Raw genomic sequence first — 19,564 nt, forward strand, 5'->3', positions numbered from 1 at the left:
AAGAAATGCACTTACATGTAAAAGGATAACAATAAAACATTAGAGCCGGCCGGCTAGAAAGCGAACGCCCGTCCTGTAGACTGTAGACGGTAAATGCAGCACGTCAGCACGTCAGCACGCCCGACGTACGTTTCGTCACACTCTGACGTCGTCTCGGGCAGCGCTGATAGTTTGCTGATTGCATTAATTTGCATTGTTTTAACAGACAGGGCTCATCCATAAACAGGTAACATTCTGCTGTAGGAGAAAGTTGAAAAAAATGGTAGAAAGTGTGATAAAAGAACAATCCCTAATGTTCTTTCACGTGTCATTGGTACATTCCTATTTAGCCTGTGTACACTTCTGTGCTTTGCAGCTGTGTTGTTGTATCATCTGCCTAAATGTGCTTATTTTGCCAAACACAAAGCTGCTGTTGGAGTCATAAACCAAGGCAAAGAAAATAAACAACAGTGCAGATATGATATAAACGCACAGCCAGCTATTATAAAAAAAAGACGTTTTCACAAAACTTTCAGAAAGACGTGTACAAGCTAACAATCAGAGCCTTTCTGCTCCTGAGAAACGAAAGGTCCAGCAATGTGTATCAGTCACAGTGACATGTGACTTATTAATAGCTAGGGAAAATCATACTGATCCACTATCAATCTAGGCCACACACAATGCAATATGACTATATTTTTTGTGCAACAACAAAACAAAAAAACTATCATTGGGACAATGAGAGGAAATCACTTTAACAGAGCCTAGCATAGCGATAAAAACCCAACAGGGGTTCTAATCTCTATTACTCCCCACTGTCTACAAAACTAAAAATAAAAAAAAAAGTTTCTTGCTGGATTCAGCAAACACTTTTTAAGAAAGTCATTTTAGAAACAAGGTCTATGCACAAACAATTATTAGTTAATACGTAACTAAACTTAAAAAACAAAATGTAATATATTGCAGCTTACAATCTCTTATGCAGTGATTGCATTCAATTTCTTTTTTTATTATTTTCAGGTGATCCACGCTTCTTGTACTAGTGTGGCAATGTTCACTCACTCTACTTTATCTATGTAGGGAGCCGTAGTTGTCACCCTAGGTTAGGACTACAAGCAAATCTTTCTCTCTTGATTTTCATTACATGGGTGGTGGGGGATTAGTAGTTTGTCTACAGGTGTATTTCGTACTTACTGAAAATGCACTTGCCTCAAAAAGAAACCGAATGCAGTCACTATATTAAGGCCAGCTTCACACTGAGGCGATTTTCAGGCGTTTTAGCGCTAGAAATAGCCTCTAAATAACGCCTGAAAACCGCATCCCATTCATTTCAGTGTGATTTTTCACACTGGGGCGGTGCGCTTGCGGGATGTTAGGAAAAGTCCTGCAAGCAGCATCTTTGGTGCGATTTAAGAACGCTGTATACAGCACTCCCAAAACGCCCTGCGAATTAAAATGAATGGGCAGCTCTTCCAAATCACCTGAAAAGCGAATCGGAAGCGCCACAACACGGACCTGCTTAACCCCTTCTTCGGCCGCTAGCGGGGGTTAAAAGCACCCCACCAGCAGCCGAAAAGCGCTGCAAAAAACGAGCGGCGCATTAGAGCTAACGGCCGGGTGCTGCAGAGTGAAAGTGGCCTAAAGAGCTGCTAAGCAGCAATATATTAAGTTTTTGTTCTTGGCTTTATATAACCTCAATTTTGCAAATAATCTCCTCAATATTGCCTTAATGCCTTCTTATGTTTATAAATAAAAAAACTTATAATTTAGTATTAATTTCCTAAAAGTGAAGTCAATTAGGCTTATTTAGTGAAAGCAATGAGTAAATCTTTCTTAGCAGTCCATAAATAAGTGGCAGTTCTGATTGGTTGTAATGGGTTGCCGCATTGGCTCATGCACTTTACTGCATGAGTCTGAATTTTTTAACTGGCTAAACAGAGATTGGTTGCTTGTCCCTTGCTAGTCAATGGGACAAATGAATTGTTCAATTGAAGGGACTTCAAGGTGGCAGAGACTATTCTATGAATCTCAGATAACTGTCAACATTTTCTTGTGTAGAGGAGCCCAAATTGTGCATTGTTTAAATGTCCAGCATTGCCTCATTGCTGCTTTCATATATCCCTCTACCTTGGAATTGGCTCAAACTGCCTCGAAACTTGCTCTGGTACACCGCAGTTCAGGTGCATTGTGTGCTTATTCCATTGACACTGTCAATGCCTGTATATAATGATAGCTCGTCATAGGATTGTCCTGGGTAGCTTGAAGTCAGCAGGTTTTTTTTTTCTAAGGTTTTGTGCTGACAATAATCGCTTTCATACATTTCAATCTCTCAGCAGAATTTGCTGTAAATGAAGTAAAATGGCATAGATCAGGTTAGCATTGTGTTCAAGTGGATACATTTTCACTCTTCAAAGTCAAAATGGGAAATTGAAATCATTACACTAAAAAAAAAAAAAAAAAAAAAAAAAAAAATGTACCTGCCATCTGCACATGGAGAGGGAGGAAATTTCCAGGCTGAACGTGCACAATATTATTGCCACTGAGGCATGAGGTACCAAATACCCTGTCGTTTAACAGTTGTAGGCTGCATTGTCATTAACGCTGAACTCCAGGCTAACAGCTAAATAAGTTGATGAAAAATATATAGTGTATGGGATCTGTTTTACCTGCCGTAGGATTAGTATTTCTGCCCATCCAGTCCTGAGAATAGTACAGCCCTACCACATGGCACAGACCTCCCTGTCAGGGCAGGAGACCTGATTTTTTCTCAGCTGCAATTATCTAACACTTAGTGGTCTTTTCCCTCCCCCAGCCTGTAAAAGAAGAAGACGAGACCAATGAGCTCATCTCTTTATCACTTTGCTTTCTCCTCCAATCAGCATCTTGAGTGTTAGCACTGCAGCACAACTGATTGGCTCCTTGTGCTGCTTCTCCCTCTCCCGGTCTAAGTTCTTCTGTACAGGGACTGTAGAGGATGATACCAGGTCAAGTTCAGGTACTTACACTGCTTGGTTTTTAAAACTACATGCAAGGACCCTCTGATTCCTCCTGTACTGAATTTTATTGTAACTGTACTGTCTGCCCTCATGTTGTAAAGCGCTGCACAAACTGTTGGTGCTATATAAATCCTGTATAATAATAATAATAATAATAATAATAATAATAATAATGATGTATTAATAATACAGAATGCATACATTTGTGCCTCTTATATTTGCCAGCAGTTCAGCTTTAATGCCAACTAAGTAATTAAACGGTTTCCATAGGAATTGAAGAAACATGTTAATGTGCCCTTAGACACTAGAGAACTTTAATCTACTTGGGGAACATCTGCTTTCTTTGAAGGCAAATTTAGAACTTGAATAAAATAATTTCTTTATAAGGGATTTATTTAATGCGTTCATCTCTAAAGGATGCCTTGTAACATTACATGTTACTATAAAAAGCACCACTCTACGAACCTGAAATTTGTGTGCACGCTTAAATAAAGTGCTCTGGTTCAAAATGTTCCAGTTTACCAATATCCTGAAACTGACATCTCTAAACGTGTCTACATTCTGTCTTCTATCTTAGGGATATATTAGAAATTTTCTATACAAACTGATTTTCTTTAAAGAATTCACCCAATATGGATTCCAAAGCAGAAACCATATTAATAAATGATCAGACTGAAGAATATGTCTTAGGCCTAGATGGCATAGCGAAAGGCAACCATCGGGAGGGCCAATGACTCTGGACAGGAATCTCACTATGGCACCCATGTCAAAGAACACCACATTTTACCTGATTACCCTTTTGACCATGCCATGTCATTATTACCGTTAACTAGGGTCAAAAATGAACACAAAAAAGTAGTTTTCTGAATTACCACCCTGAAATCTCATTAACTGGCCTCTTTTTTTTTTTAATAATACGTGAAAACAAATAGACTGTACCACCTTTGATCATCTCTATATTGGTGGATTTAGCCATATTTTGGCCCAAGGTGGCACAAAGCAGGGCCAATTCAAAAAGGAAGCCCTGGAGGCAGAAGACCAAAGCCTGTATGGTGGATTTAGCCATATTTTGGACCAAGGTGACACAAACCAGGGCCCATAGTGGCAGAAGATCAAAGCCTCTTTGTGGGAAGTAGCCATATTTTGGATCAAGGTCACATAAAACAAGGTCCATTAAAAATGGAACCCACAGAGGCAGAGGACCAAAGCTAGGAAATGAGCAAGGCGCTCAACAAATTTCGATTTTTGCAACTGAACTAATTTCAATAGGTATTCAGACTTACCTCCCAAATGCAAATAAAATCTGAGTGGTGTTACTACTTTTTTAAATACTGCTCAGCCCTCCCAAAATATCAACCTCACTACTGAAGATCAAAAGGCCACCTTTGACATATAAAAGGAACCATGTGCCCAATTTTCCCTCTTCTGGAATTTATACTAAAAATGTGCCGTTTAGGACAAAAGTCTAGACATTTTCCAATTTAGATTTTTTTTTTTAATTTATAATCTGGTGCAAAGAGCAAGGATGCTAAGTGGAACAGTAGCTCAGTGATCACTATTCCTCTGTATTGAGGGTGTGGGGGTGGGGGGGTTGCTAAAACATCTTCAGTACAATGGTATATTTGTACGAAGATCTTGCAATTGTAGATAGGGACGTTAATAATTACATGAAAGTCCAAGGCATTTTAGGACGAGACTTCATAAGTGCCAGTGACACGGTCACTGTGGAGGACAGTCCAGCCACAGGTATGTACTTTAAACTTTTATGTGGAAAGGCCAAAAGATAGCAAACACAGCCCTCCACTTCCTTATAACTGTCCTAACTATTTCCTCGGTTCGCATTTCTAAAATATTTTTTGTCATGGTCATACAGTTTTGGTTGCCATTGTGCTATAGCCCTCACGTTAGTCTGGAGCACTCTATAGGCTTATTTAGTTGTCAGTGAGTGGGAAAAGTATAGATATCCCGTAACAACTAATCAAATGTGGATTTTATATAGGCAGATCAGGATTTGCCATATTTAATAAGACATATATCCATATTCAGTAAATGCCTAGAAAGTTCTAGGGCTCATCACACAGAAATATTTATAGGCCGATGGCCATACAACACAAAATACTCCTCCATTTGTGGCACCCAGGAGTCCTATCTGCTGTGTAATTCCAGCAGCAGGAATGAATTACATATGTGTACACATATGGGCGAATTTTGCAGATTGTGCATTTTGAAAAATATGCCCATATGTGTGAACGCAAGTGTATTTTGTAGCTCGTTCCAATGGGCAGAATTACACAGCAGCTTGGGCTCCCAATTTTAAGCTGTATGGCCATATGGCTGCATGTACCTCCGTGTGCATGAGCCCATAAAGCCATGTCAATAGACCACCCCAATATATAAATAGTGATGGTTACAAGGAGCAATGCAAGGTCTATAGCTTGCACCTACTATGGGTCTATAGCAGAAAGCAAGATCTGCATCACTGTAGCTTGTAGCAAACACACCTCAGTCAACGCGAATGAGTTTAGACAAAGCTGCGACTGGCGCAAGGCATGGGATTTTTCACTTGATATCTGGTGGGAATCAGGTGCTGCTAAGTACTTGTAAGTAACTCTTTAAGCCATATTCTACAATAACCGTTATATACAAAACTAGAAATTCTGGCAATAAAACTGGACCCCACCTATACAGACATTGGTGGCGGCCATTTTGTGGTCGAACAACCATTCATGCCAAAACATCTTATCAATTCCACTAACACCCAGCAATATCAACACACTTAGAGAATAATTACTGGACTACTTCCACATATTAAGCCCATCATAGGTCACAAGCAAACTCGTTGACGCTACAACTGATTCCAGATATTACAAAGTGAAGTAGAGGTAATACAGCACAATAGCATACTCAGTAGTAAATCACTGTACAGTAAAAATATGTAGTGTTACCAAGGAAGCCAATCACAGATCAGCTTTTAAGAAATTAAAGTAGTAGCAAAAAACGGACTCCAACCAGTGATAGGCTACAAAGAGTTACCTCTGTCTCTTAATGCCATTTTTTGAATAAATAACGGCCGTAAAGTAAATTTTTATTGGCGCACCAGGTGGCAAACCTATATAGTGCTGGCCAATGCTAAGCCCCTAAGACTCAAGCCAGCCTGTTTAAGAGGCCCAGTAGGTTTAAATGAATATCCTATTTTAGTCTAGCGGGCTTAGTTAACAGAAATGAGTAAAAGTGCAAACCACTGCAATCAATGAGAAATCAGCTTTCAGCAGATCAGGCAGTGAAATAAAAAACGGACTTCTGATTGGTTGCTGTAGCTTAATGGCTGCACACCAACTGTTCTTTGAAACGCATTACTTAAAAATGCCCATATACACTATACATATGTATTAACTGCTCTGCATTAAAAGTAATATCACTTAAACACAAATTAAAGGAAAACTTTTTTTTTTATTGTAACCTATAATTAATTCTATCAGGGATAGCAGCAAAATGTCAAGTTTTTTGAATTCCAGTGATGAGGAACGTTCACCCAACTCCGTTCACAGTGGTCCAACCCTCCAGGCACTCAAAGGGTTAGTTAGGCCCCGTTCACACCTTTTCTGCTTGAAGCTTGTAGTTCTAAAACGCTCAAAATGCCAAATCCCATTTATTTCAATGGCCCCTGTTCACATCTGAGCATTCTGTCGCCTGAAGCAAAATGCCTAAAGCTCAAAAAAGTACACAAGCTTCTTTTTTGGCAGATTACAAGCGTTTTTGGCCCCACAGACTTCAAAAGAAATGCCTGACTTGAGCATTTTACAAGCACTTTATGAGCGTTTTTACGAGCATTTTCTCTCCACCCCTAATCTCCTCTCCTTCTCCTCCCCCTAGTGCCTTCTATTGGCTAAACAAAAACACCTGTAGCTGTAAAACGCTTGTAATAAGCTTCTAAAATGCATTAAAAAAGCCCATAAAAAGCTCCAAAAAGCTTAAAAAAACACCAGTAAATTGATATGCTCAGGTGTGAATGGAGCCTTAGTGTTGTTGTGCAGGTACAGTTCTTGTTCCTCTAACAAGCATTATTTTGATGAGGTGGACTGACGTTTCCAGTTATTTATGGCACACACTGGACCACACATATCAAAAGAGGGTGTGTCACCTATAGCTACCAATTTTGAACCGAAACTAAACTCGCCCATTTACCTGTTACATTCAAGGCATACTGTGAAAGATAACTGGAACAGTTGCTTGTGGCTGATGGCATAGCTGATCATATGTGCAGCACCATGACGACTGCAGATCAAATAGAGGCTAAAATGGCAGCTTCCTTGTCTGTAAAGGCTAGAAAGGTTTAGTTCCACTTTAAATTAGCAAAAAACTAAAAAAAAATCTAGTTGCTATGGGTGACATAGACAATTTTGCTAAATGAGGTCTAGTATTTCCAAGAGAAATTCACAAATGGTGTCACCTCACCTGAAATGGCATTTAAAACAAAACATATATATCAAAAAGGTTGTTTGAGTTCTCGACTCTCCACATGCAAACTGAGGGTATATACTCAAAATAAACACCGAGGCTGGGTTCACACTATAGAACGCAGCGGCTCACAGCAGGAGTCAGCAGGAGTCCGGTGCGTCTCCATTCACCGTATCAGGTCTGATTTTAGCCCGAATTTTGGGCTGAATTCGGACCTGAAACGGACCAAAAAAAGCACAGAGCTCCTGTGCAATTTACACCGAAGCTGCTGCGGAGATGTGTGAACAATCTCCTAATATGGAAATGGACGCGGCGAACCCAGCCTAAAACTGTATAATGTGGCTTGACTACCACATCACAAATCACCTGCTTGCCTGCTGGCCAAGATGGTGGCATTGCACCTTCAAGATGACTGCTGGTCTGCTGGCATGTTCAGTCAAGTATCAGAAATAAAATTTTTTTATGTGCCATGTTTATATATATATATATATATAGTATATAAAAACTCAGGTTCTGACTATCCCTGAATAATATAAAAAAGGGGAGAACTTGATTCATCACGTTGGCCACATCATGTTTTGCAAGCAACACTAAAAATGATTCAGGAATGTCTAGATAAAAGTGTAAACACTGCTCACACAAACAGGATAACCCTTAAAGCAGAACCTAAGGCAACATTTTTTTAAAAATTTTGAATAGAGTAAGGGAGGGTTATAACCCCTTCAATTTTTTTTTTTTTGCCATATTTATTCCATTAGGGAGATTTCCCTTCACTTCCTGTCCCATAGCTAAAACAGGAAGTGAGAGAAAAAACCCTCCAAAGTCAGGGAATCCTGAGGTGTCACCAGGGTCATTAGAACTAGTGTTCCCATTGAAAGGTTTCTCCTCTATTCCTGTTCTGAAGAAAACCCCAAATTTTGAATTTTTGGTTGTTTTCACTTTCGATGATGAGGGTAAACAGGACAAATAGAGAGGGTGAATCTCTCTAATGCCGTGTACACACGGCCGGACTTCCTGACAGAAAAAGTCCGATGGGAGCTTTCGGTCGGACATTCCGACCGTGTGTATGCCCCATCGGACTTTTTCTGTCGGCATTTCTGACGGACTCAGATATAGAACATGTTGGAAATGCAGACGGAGTTTAGCCCGTTGGCAAGTCCGGCCGTGTGTACGCGGCATTACAGGGACACAGACAGCAATATCACCTGACTTATTTTTTAATCCCTCTCCACTATATACAAAACTAAAAACAATATTTCCTACTACAAAACAACCTCCACATAGTGTGTGAATGACAGGTACACTTTACCATGACCTCCACTATAAACTTGCCATACTGGCATTTTTTTCCTTCCTGAAAAAAACAAAGTAAAAGCAGATCTGAAAACCACAGACTGACAAAAATAACAACGCATACATATAATAATCTTTCACGTATCAGGTTAAAATGAACTAAAATGCTATATACATTTCAATCTCATCTCTCCATACTCTAACAGAGAGCTCCATGAATCATTTAGTGAAGGGGGGGGACATATAACAGCTAGCCCCATGCTTATAATTAATAAAGGATATAAATAAAATTCAATACAGAGTTTATATGTCGGGGTATTGCAGATGCACAGCTTAAATCACTCACACGCACGCTGAAATGGGGGGGCGTTCTCGGAAAAAGAGAAGGGTGGGGGGGTACAAAGTCACTTTTGTACATTCAGAACCAGCCATGGAATTTTTTTTTCATTCGTGGAGAAGCTCCTGGAGGCAGTTTGGGGAGCGAAAGATGTCAGGGACCTCGCTGTCCAGTTTGCAGATGACCTTGTAGATGGCCTTCTTCCAGGATGGATCAACGTCTTTGCCTGCGATAATGGCATTGAAAAACTCTCGTAATGTGATCTGAGCCACTTCCAGGAATCTCTCCGGAACCTGCTGATACAAGGAGACAATGGTATTAATAAAGTTTTTAGTTTCAAGTCCCTGGTTCTTCAAAGGGGGGAGGATTGAGAGTGTTCTTCCTAGCAAGGAGAAGGCTTAGCAGACACCTGCACATTCTAATTATGGCAGACGCTTCCATTGTCATCTGCGTTTTAAGGGAGGCTATTTATAGGCAAATTTTAATGACAAATGGCCATCTTTGTAAAAGAATAGGGAAGGAACTTAAGCTGGTGAAGGCTGGAGATCTTGGCAAGAATTTTCTCTGTCATTGTCTACTGCCTGTCTGTTGAGGACTTGCACAAAATGGCTGCCTGAGGTCATTTGTGTTCTTTCCAAATGCAGAGGGTCTTTATGGGCTGCGATTGTGTGTTTTGTTTTACTGACAGAGGCAAATGATGACAGATTGGTGTAAAGCTTTGCAGTCATTTTTCTTATACAAAATTATTTTTATGCAGCAAAAAGTGGACATTATAGGTTGTTTGTATTGAGCTACAAAGGTTGAAAATAACATCAAAGCCACAACAATAAGTTATAACCCCATTGGATTGTCACCCCCACCCCATTTCTTTCTTTACTCACTTTATTTTAATGTCTAGTATATAATATAGCTACACAACAGTCCGGGCTCTGTGGTTGCTTTGCCAAGTGCAGTAAATAGCATCTTTTGCATTGCATTTGGCAAAATTTACACAGTCAGCCCAAGGAAGGAGAAGCACAAACTGTCTCTTAAAGTGAAACTAAACCCTCCTATCCTTTTCAGCCAAGGAAGCTGCCATCTAAGCCTCTGTTTGATCTTCAACTGCCATGATGCTGCTGCACATGTGATCAGTTACGATACCAGCCATTTGCAGGTTTGACAGTTTGGTTGAGAGCACAAGCAAATGTGATAGCATTCCTGGCATGCCGGTAATGTAACTGTTTTTTGAAACAGTTAAATTGATGGGTTTAGTTCCACTAAGTGCCCATTAACACCACAAAAACGGCCTCCATATCCATTCTGGATGCGTGTTTTTAACTCTTTTTTTGTGTGTTTTGGGCATTTTTGATGCAACATGGCTTGTGTAGCAATTGTATATGCTATATTATTATTATTTTTTATTTTTTGCCATATATATTTTTTTCATTTTTTTTTTTTACAAAAGTGGAGTTACTCTTTAAATATTAGTCTATACCTGCGCTAAAGTATGTGCATTTAACTCTACAAGGAATCTGCAACTGAAGGATATTTGGAGACATAAAGTGACTTCCTGCACACCATCACTTTCCCCAAATTAAAGTGGTACATTAATAGACGTAGAATATAAGCTTAAATGCTTGGTGTCATAATTTGCGTCTATTTTACATACACAATGACCTGTTTTATGAACTAAATATAGCAACAGAATTTCATATGATCTAATCCGAGTTCAAAGTGCTGTTCTGATGTGCAAAAACACTCAGGGCTCGTTCACACAAGCCTCCTCACTGCCTTTTTTAACCCCTTGATGCCCGCACTAGTGCACCTCAACTGCAGCTTGCAATGTGACCTTGCTCAATTTAATGGGTCGTGTTCGGTGGGCATCCCTGGGATTATAATTATTGCCGTGGCTGCAAAGCACACTGTCGCAGCCGCAGCATGTGTGCACCCCTGGCTGCTGCCTCTGTAGCTAAAGGGGGTAGCGGTTGGGGGTCAATAAAAGCGCGACTTAAGCACAGGCTTTTACCCCCCCCCCCATTCATTGGCTTGGAGCACTCAGAGGATATACTGAAGACACCGAATAGATGCAGCCATGTTGGATTTGCTGTGGCTATGAGGGATAAAATAAGTAATTTGGCAAAATTTTGCGAAGACTCTTCCTAATTTCACTAAGTGAGTTTCTTGGGCAAAATTTGACTGAAAAACAAATAAAAAGTCTCTTTTTTCCCCTCTTACTTTCACTTATATCTAGTAGCTATATACTGTAAAGGAAGAGGATGCAGACAGGCCTTTTTGCAGGGAATGAAGTCTTGAAGAAGCAGACTTTAGAAACCGCTGTTCCTGTTGAGGGATTTATTATGACCAACCATTATATATGAATATTTAACATTCAGGCTCGCTTACAGCTAATGTTCGATGCAGGTCTTTGGGACTCCTTTAAACTAGTGGCTATAAAGAAAAAGACTCTGGAGGGCAGCTGTGGTCAGAGAAATGAGCAACGTTCTGCCACCTCAGCTACATTTTGTAACTTGGTTTTAAAACTTTGGGCAGTTAATGAGGAGGATGTTGTAAGGAGACTTGTCTATTTTTGTGGAATCAAAAGTTTAACTCCTGAGCTTAAATGAAGTTTGCATAGCTGAGCCAAAGCTTGTCAGGACTGTACAAGTTCCAGCTATGGTTCAGGGATGTGGGGTGAGGTCAGTGGCTGGTAAGGCACTGGTTAGTATCAAAGCCAGATACAAACAGGTTACATATGCCGCGATCGTTAGAGCGTGAGAAATAATTCTAGATCTCCTCTGTAACTCTAAACATGTCACCTGTAAAAAAACTTTAAAGCGTCGCCTACGGAGATTTTTAAGTACCGAAGTTTGGAGCCATTACACAAGTGTGCGCAATTTTAAAACATGACATGTTAAGTATCTATTTACTTGGCGGAACATCATCTTTCATAGTATATAAAAAAATCGGGCTAACTTTAGTGTTTCTTTTTTATTTTTTATTCATGAAACAGTTTCTTTCCAAAAAAAATGCTTTTGAAAAATTGCTGCGCAAATACCGTGTAACATAAAAAGTTGCAATGACCACCATTTTATTCCCTAGGGTGTCTGCTAAACCTATATATATATATATATATATATATATATATATATATATATATATAATGTTTGGGGGTTCTGAGTAATTTTCTAGCAAAAAAATGATGATTTTTACATGTAGTATACAAAATATGTAATGTACAAAAAATTATTATATATTATTATTAAGGTAATTTACTAATTTACTATATTTTCAAAAACTGTACTCAAGCGGGTGGCTTAATGGACAAGTTATTGAAGTTTGAAGTTATAACTTCAAACCCGTAGTTTCACAGTAAATAGATAAAGAAAAAAAATATTATATTATAACATATAGCATAATAATATATGATTTAGCTTGTACCTTTTCAGCAGCAGCAGATTCTCATTCTCCCTCTTAACTGTGTGAGAAAAACTTGTGGGTACATTTTTTACACATAAACCCATGATTTTTCCTTCTAGTTAAGAGGGCTGGGCTGGAAGCGAGCATGTGTCTTTTAGACACATGCACCCTTCTATGACACTGCAGTGAGAAGCTTGCCTCCACTGCAGCATTTTTATTGGACAGCTTGGGCCAATGGTACTTTACCATTGGTCCAAGACTCCAAGCTGTCCTTTGAGCTCAGTGCCTCTGACAAGAAGTGTGAACTGTATAAAAAATGTTTTATACGTCGTGAATAAAACCTGATCTTTGTAAACACCTTTGTTCAATGTAAGGATTTGTCCCAGCCCTGCTACTTGTTGGTTGAAGTGATTGTAAACGCTTATTTTTTTTTTTTTTAAATAACAAACATGTCATACTTACCTGCCCTGTACAATGGCTTTGTAGAGCAGCCCCGATTCTCTTCTTCCCGGGTCCTCTTCCCAAGGCCCTTGTTATGGGGGCACTCGTGCGTGCTCACTCCCGAGCTGGCTCTGTGTGTCCACAGACATACAGGGGTCAGCTTGGCCCTGCCCCGCCCTGCCTCCTCACTGGTTGGTCAATGGCTCCCACTGCTGTCTCTGAGCCTATGAGGAAGGAGAGAGCTGCTCTCGTGCACAGTGCTGGATCAAGGTCAGGCTCAGGTAAGTCTAAGGAGGGGGGGTCTGGGGGGGGAGCTGCACTCAGAAAGTTTTTTACCTTAATCCAGAGAGTGCATTAAGGTACAAAAAACCTCCAGCCTTCAGAACCACTTTTACAAATCAGGAGAGAACTGCTTTAAAGTGGAACTAAAGGCAAGAGTACTCACCTCTGCTCCAACCATCCGACATCCATGAGGTCCCTTGCCAGTGCCAACATCTCCTCCCCAGCTTCTTTCAGATGCCAATCTGTGGCCGTCTCGGTTGGCCGATGTTAGGTAAAATCACGCTCACGCATACATAGCCATTCATCTCAGCACATTGGCACTGTGCCGGAAATGTAAAGGGCACTTTGTATGCCAACGGGCAATTAGGTGTATTTTATTGTGAAAAAGACATAGCATGTTTTTTCTGCAGTAAAGAGCTGCCTGTTGGCAATCATTTTTTTTTGCCTTTAGTTCTGCTTTAAGGTGGAGAAAAATATAAATGAAGGCACGTGAAATTATAAAAGGAATTCACATACTAAATAACTGCAATTGCACATATTGACCCCATACAGTTACCAGAATACGGTATTTTGGTGATAGTGGTCCTTTAAATTTTTCCTGTTGCATTTAGCATTGTTGTAGTCATGCAGTGCAAGATTCCCCTCGTTCCTCCTCCTCCTTCCCCATTGCCTTACCTTCAAGGCTGATTTGTTTTATTAAACTGACTGTCCCCAGCATCTGCAGTCCATAATAAAAGCCTGACATAGCAGCCTGGCTGCCTTCTGTGTCCTGCAGATACTCATCATAAGTGTCAGGACATACCAAGGTTAGCGGTCACTGAAACGCGTGCGCTGCCCCAGTCTTGCCAAGCGCTCTTGGCAGCTGAATGAATGTCACAAAGAATAGACAGGGAATTACAAAAGGTTAAACGGAAGGCGGCCTCTCCTGTTTTCCAAAGAAGCACCAAGCGCTTTTTTGAAACACTTGTAAAACGAACGGCGGCTTGTTTGCAGTCCGCTACCCACACTTTGGTATGATCGAATAACGTGGGCATTGTTTGCAGTGGACTGGGTATTATCTCTTAGATCGACCAACCCCAATGCCTACCATGGATGTATTGTCTTCTCCCCCGGTTGAAGAGGACCAATTTTCAACCAGCAGGATTTTAACCCTTCGCTGGTGTTTTATTCAATCCTACACTACAGGCGTATAGCACTTTTCAATGGATGTTTAATCAATGCTACCAGTCCCTGCCCAGAAGAGCCTACAATCGAATGGCTCTACCACAGTCATACAAGGACATCATACTGGGTGGAAGCTCAGTAAATTTGACTTTACAAGTCTGCATGAATAAATTCCTGACATATCACAATATACAGCAACAGTATTATTTTATCATATTGTTCTATTTATATCATCATCATATTAATATTTCTCATGAAAAAGGCAGCCCTTGAGCTCCAGTCCTATACTAAGATGATGTCATCAGTCTGCTACAAGCAGGAGGAAACATTTTCTCAGTCCCCCCCCCCAGTGATCACTCAGAATCAGACTGTATACTGTAACTTTGTAGCATGTCTCAAATTTAGGGGCTACAACAGAGGGCTGATTTGTGTCAGGTGTTAAGCTGCACTTAAAAGGGGAAGCTTCGCTTGTTCACATTCTCCCCCCTCCACTGCCACATTTGGCACTTTTTTGGGGGGGGCGGGTACCTGGTTTTGACAGATACCCGCTCCCACTTCTGGGATCGGCAATCTACAACATTTCCGCTCCCACTTCCTTCCCCCTGCTGCCTTCTGGGACACACACAAGTCCCAGAAGATGGCGGAACCTATCAGAAAGCACAGCGCGACTCCAGCATGCGCAGTAGGATACTGGCAGTGAAGCCTGAAGGCTTTACTGCTGGTTTCCCTTTCTTACAATGCCAGCGCCTGAAGCTGATTGACGAATTGGCTCGGGGTGCCGACATCGCTGGATCTCTGGACAGGTAGGTGTACTTATATTAAAAGTCAGCAGCTACAGTATTTGTAGCTGTTGACTTTTTTTTTTTTTTTTTTTTTACAGACTGGAATTCTCTTTAACACTGAGAACTGCACAGGCACCAGGGGTTAACATAGTTATATAATCCCTGAGCTGGTATCCCAGTCCAGGAAGTAGATGCTGACCCTGGATGATGCCTGAACATAGATGGTACCTTCCTGAGAAAGTGAGAAAGGCATTGTCGGGGGAAGTATTATTTTCTGTGTGAGAGGTAATAAATATATGAGATACACTTACCTAGTTTTCGGTATGTATACACTTAACATGAAAAGTCTTGAAAATAATGTAAATGTACTTGCATATTACTTACTACTTCCACCACAAATAAAAAAAGAGCTCATTCCTTATTAGGGATAGCAGGTGGAGCCCTGAAAACCATTGCCTCATCTTCTTGTATCCAGCCATGCATCCAGAACTGCTAGTTTGCAGCAGCCTAAGATCAAAACCCGGGTGGCTGTCAGCAAGTTTCAAGTGTTGGCAGCATCTTCGTGTAAGCTGGGCATATCAATCTTATGTCTGTGTTGTGCTTATTATAGTTACACTCTATTTGTCACTGACTGTGAATGCAGAGTGCACTACTGGATATAATGCCCTGTACATTTTATATGCATGACTTTCCAATGTAATTTCCTGACAATGAAGAACCCGTTAACAAAGATGACTATGCGCTGCCTGCAAAGTCAAGAGACTCCCCTCAGCAGCCCCTAGAGCTTCACTATTTACATTTATTTATTTAGTTAATCCTTACTGTGGAACTAAACGCATCAATTTAACGGTCTAAAAAGAAAACAAAAAAAAAAACAATTACATCCTGGCGTGCCAGGAATTCTAACTGTCACATTTGCTTGTGCTTTCAACCAAACTGTCAGACCATCCAATTGCTGTGGTCATAACTGATCACATGTTCAGCACCATAGCAACTGCAGATCAAACAGAGGCTAAGATGGCAGCTTCCTTGGCTGAAAAGGATAGGAGGGTTTAGTTCTGCTTTAAAGTGTAGAAAATAAAAAATCCCTTGGACACACTAGCAAACTTTATTGCACAGTCATTTATATGGTGACACATGAATTCTGCTCAGTTCCTAATTCCTGCAGTCTCTTCCCGCTACAGTCAACATGACCACTGAGAGCAGCAGGGAGCCAATCACATGAATAGAATGACCATTCACGAGCCTTCCATATACCAATTGTGGTCACAATGACCCTATACCAGTTTTAGAAACCCTAATTGGCCTCAGATTGATTAGAAAAGTCATTTTTTTGTTATTACTAACATACAAAAAGGCTTGTCTAGCAATTATATATATCAATATATATACATAATTACAATCTTATAATCTGCGTGGAGCATGCATGTTCTCTCTGTGTTTGCATGGGTTTCCTCCAAGTATTCTGGATACTTTTCACATTCCGAAGGCATGCTGATAGGTTAATTGGCCTTAGTATGTTTGTACGAATTGGCTATGCACATTTTATAACACTTGGCCCGCCAGTCCCAAGCCCAAGAAATTGGAGGGGGAAACACCTGGCAACCTACCTTGCAAAAAATAAATAAAATAAAATTTGACTGAACGTGATACATGATACGACTGGACGTATATACTGTATATATATATATATATATATATATATATATATATATATATATATATATATATATATAGTAGTTGATATACTGTGGTATATAAGTATATTTATTGATTTACATATATATAGATTTGTTTCCAATATATTTAATATATACTCTCTCTCTCTCTCTCTCTCTCTCTCTCTCTCTCTCTTTCTTTAGATAGATATATATATATATTTTTTGAATTTTTTTTTAATATAAATCTATCTATGTATCTATCTATCTATCTATCTATCTATCTATCTATCTATCTATCTATCTATCTATCTATCTATCTATCTATCTATCTATCTATCTATCTATCTATCTATCTATCTATCTATCTATCTATCCATATAGATATATCTATATATATAATTATTTTTTATTTTATTTTATTTATTTATTTATTTATTTAATGCTGCTGAACTTGAAAGTTTGCTGGGGAGCCCTTTTTGTATGTTTACATATCCATGTGCATCTTTCTTATTTTTGCTAGTTTCAAACTCATCTGAGCATCTGCCATTGTTGGTTTATATATATTTTTTAACGTGGAGTTATCTCATGTATTTACTGAATTGTTAGTTGCCCTGGAGTTCCCCTTTAAATAGATGGACTGGGCCTGAACCGACTTTCAGGGGAGAGAGCCGGACTATCAGGTGAGGCGTTTAGCTGGCATCAGCTGGAAAGTGCGAGTTATCGGTATCTTTACTATAAAAGGGCACCACAGTGCTGACAGTAAGGAGAAGACAATGTCAAGGAGAAAAGGGTATTGGTATTTTGGATACTCTTGACTGCTCGGCTTGGAGAGAGAGTTATTCTTGTCACAAATCCTTTTGTCTGCATCTGCTGACTGCTTGCCTGTAGCCAGCAGCATACTTTAACTGTTTTGTCACCTCCTAACATCACATGGATCAGCTGTCGCTCTTTTGTTCCGGGTATTGTAGAACTAATCCACTGAGGCCATTCTCCTGTGCAGTAAATAAAACACAAACTGCTTCTCAGACAATTCTCCATGAATATTTCAGATGGGGTTTTTACAGCCCTGATTCACCAAAAAAAAAATTCACTTTGTTCTCGCCTCGGACAGTTTAGGGCCGGAGGAGTCAAACGTGTGGGGCCCATGTAGCCTCTTTTGCAATTAATTATAAAATGTCAATTTTTCTCGTTTACGGTTTCTAAACTTTTTCTTGGCCATTGATGTGAGATCACACAAAGTATATACGCCGCAATCATACCTTCATTCATAGAGTGTGAAAAGAATATAGAGTACAGGAGACTTCAGCATATAGATTTACCCTTTACTTTTCTTTTACCTTTTACTTTTCTCTTTACTTCCCATTGATTAGACTAGTGGTCTCCAAACTGTGGCCCATGGGCCAGATGCGTCCCTTAGCTTTCCTTTATCTGGGCCTTGGGGCACTTTCACTCCTACTGACATGAGGCATGATTTCTCCCACTGCCACCAATGATGAGGCATCATTCCTTCCACTGACACTAACGATGGGGCACTTTTTCTTTCACTGACACCAGGGATGGGACACGTTTTCTTCCATTGACTCCAAAGATGGGGCACTATTCCTCCTACTGACACCAATGATGGAGCATTATTTCTTCCACTGACCACAACAACGGGGCACCATTCCTCCCACTATTACCAAAGATGGGGCACTATTACTTCCACTATTACCAATGATGGGGCACTATTCCATTTACTATTACCAATGATGCGGCACTATTCCATTTACTATTACCAATGATGGGGCACTATTTCGTTTACTATTACCAATGATAGGGGCACTATTCCTCCTCCTTATGGCCATAGGCTATATGTAATTTTTCTCCCCCCTCTGACCATCAAGCCTGAGGCATTGTTTACACCCAATGACAGCAGGACATTTTCTACTTCCACAGGCCACAGTCCAGCCCCCCTAAAATCTGAAGGACAGTAAACTGGACCTTTGTTTAGAAAGTTTGGAGACCCCTGGTTTAGACATAACAAGAAGTGAGAAGAAATATCTCAAAAGTTAGGAAATTTCCTTCTTAAGCTGGCCATACGCAGAACAAATTTCAGTCAGTCCATGCTAAAATTCACTAAGTGGGTGGCCTTGTTGGTCTCTTTTGTCTGGCATCCCTTGATTGTAAAATTGATGGAGTCTCGGAGAAAATAGTTGACCAAACAACACCTGCATCCAATGAGATGCAGGCACTGTTCAGGTATGTTGACAGCTGGTGGGGCTGGGTGTCAAAATGCAATAGCTGGAGCCGGAGATTTGTCCATCTGCGCTGTTTAGGGTAGATGGAGGAATCTATTTGATTTTTTTCCATTCTACAATGGGTCACTATTCTTCCCACTGATGCCAATGATGGGACACTATTACACTATTACTGACACCAGTGATGGGACAGTATTCCTCCCACTGACACCAATGATGGGGCACTATATCTCCCACTGATACCCATGATGGGGCACTATTCTTCCCACTGACACCAATGAAGGGGCACTATTGCTCCCCCTAATACGAATGATGGGGCACTATTCCTCCCACTAAAACCAATGACGGGACATTTTCTTCTCCCAATGGCCAGTCTGGTCCTCCTAAAGTCTGTAGGTCAGTAAACTTGCCCTTTGTTTATAACGATTGGAGACCCCTGCCCTAGAGGAACCCTGGTTCAGAATGGCTGGTTTAGACATTCAATACACTTTAGCCTCTGCCCTAAAATGACCTTATTTAGTTCATGTCCACTTTGAGA

At 40.3% G+C, this 19,564-nt stretch overlaps 1 protein-coding gene across 3 annotated transcripts in view; it reads right to left on the reverse strand.

The window, feature by feature from the left end:
• Window positions 1-430: 430 nt before the first annotated feature.
• The window catches only part of PROX1 (prospero homeobox 1), a 120,646-nt gene continuing 101,512 nt past the window's right edge, over window positions 431-19,564 (reverse strand). For all 3 annotated transcript variants that reach the window (XM_073628387.1, XM_073628390.1, XM_073628388.1), the window contains one exon: window positions 431-9,356. In XM_073628387.1, coding sequence (XP_073484488.1) covers window positions 9,171-9,356 — 186 coding nt within the window. In that variant the 3' untranslated portion in view covers window positions 431-9,170. The remainder of the gene's footprint in view (window positions 9,357-19,564) is intronic.

This window comes from Aquarana catesbeiana, linkage group LG04 (genome assembly GCF_042186555.1).
Source record: "Aquarana catesbeiana isolate 2022-GZ linkage group LG04, ASM4218655v1, whole genome shotgun sequence".
Classification (NCBI taxonomy): domain Eukaryota; kingdom Metazoa; phylum Chordata; class Amphibia; order Anura; family Ranidae; genus Aquarana; species Aquarana catesbeiana.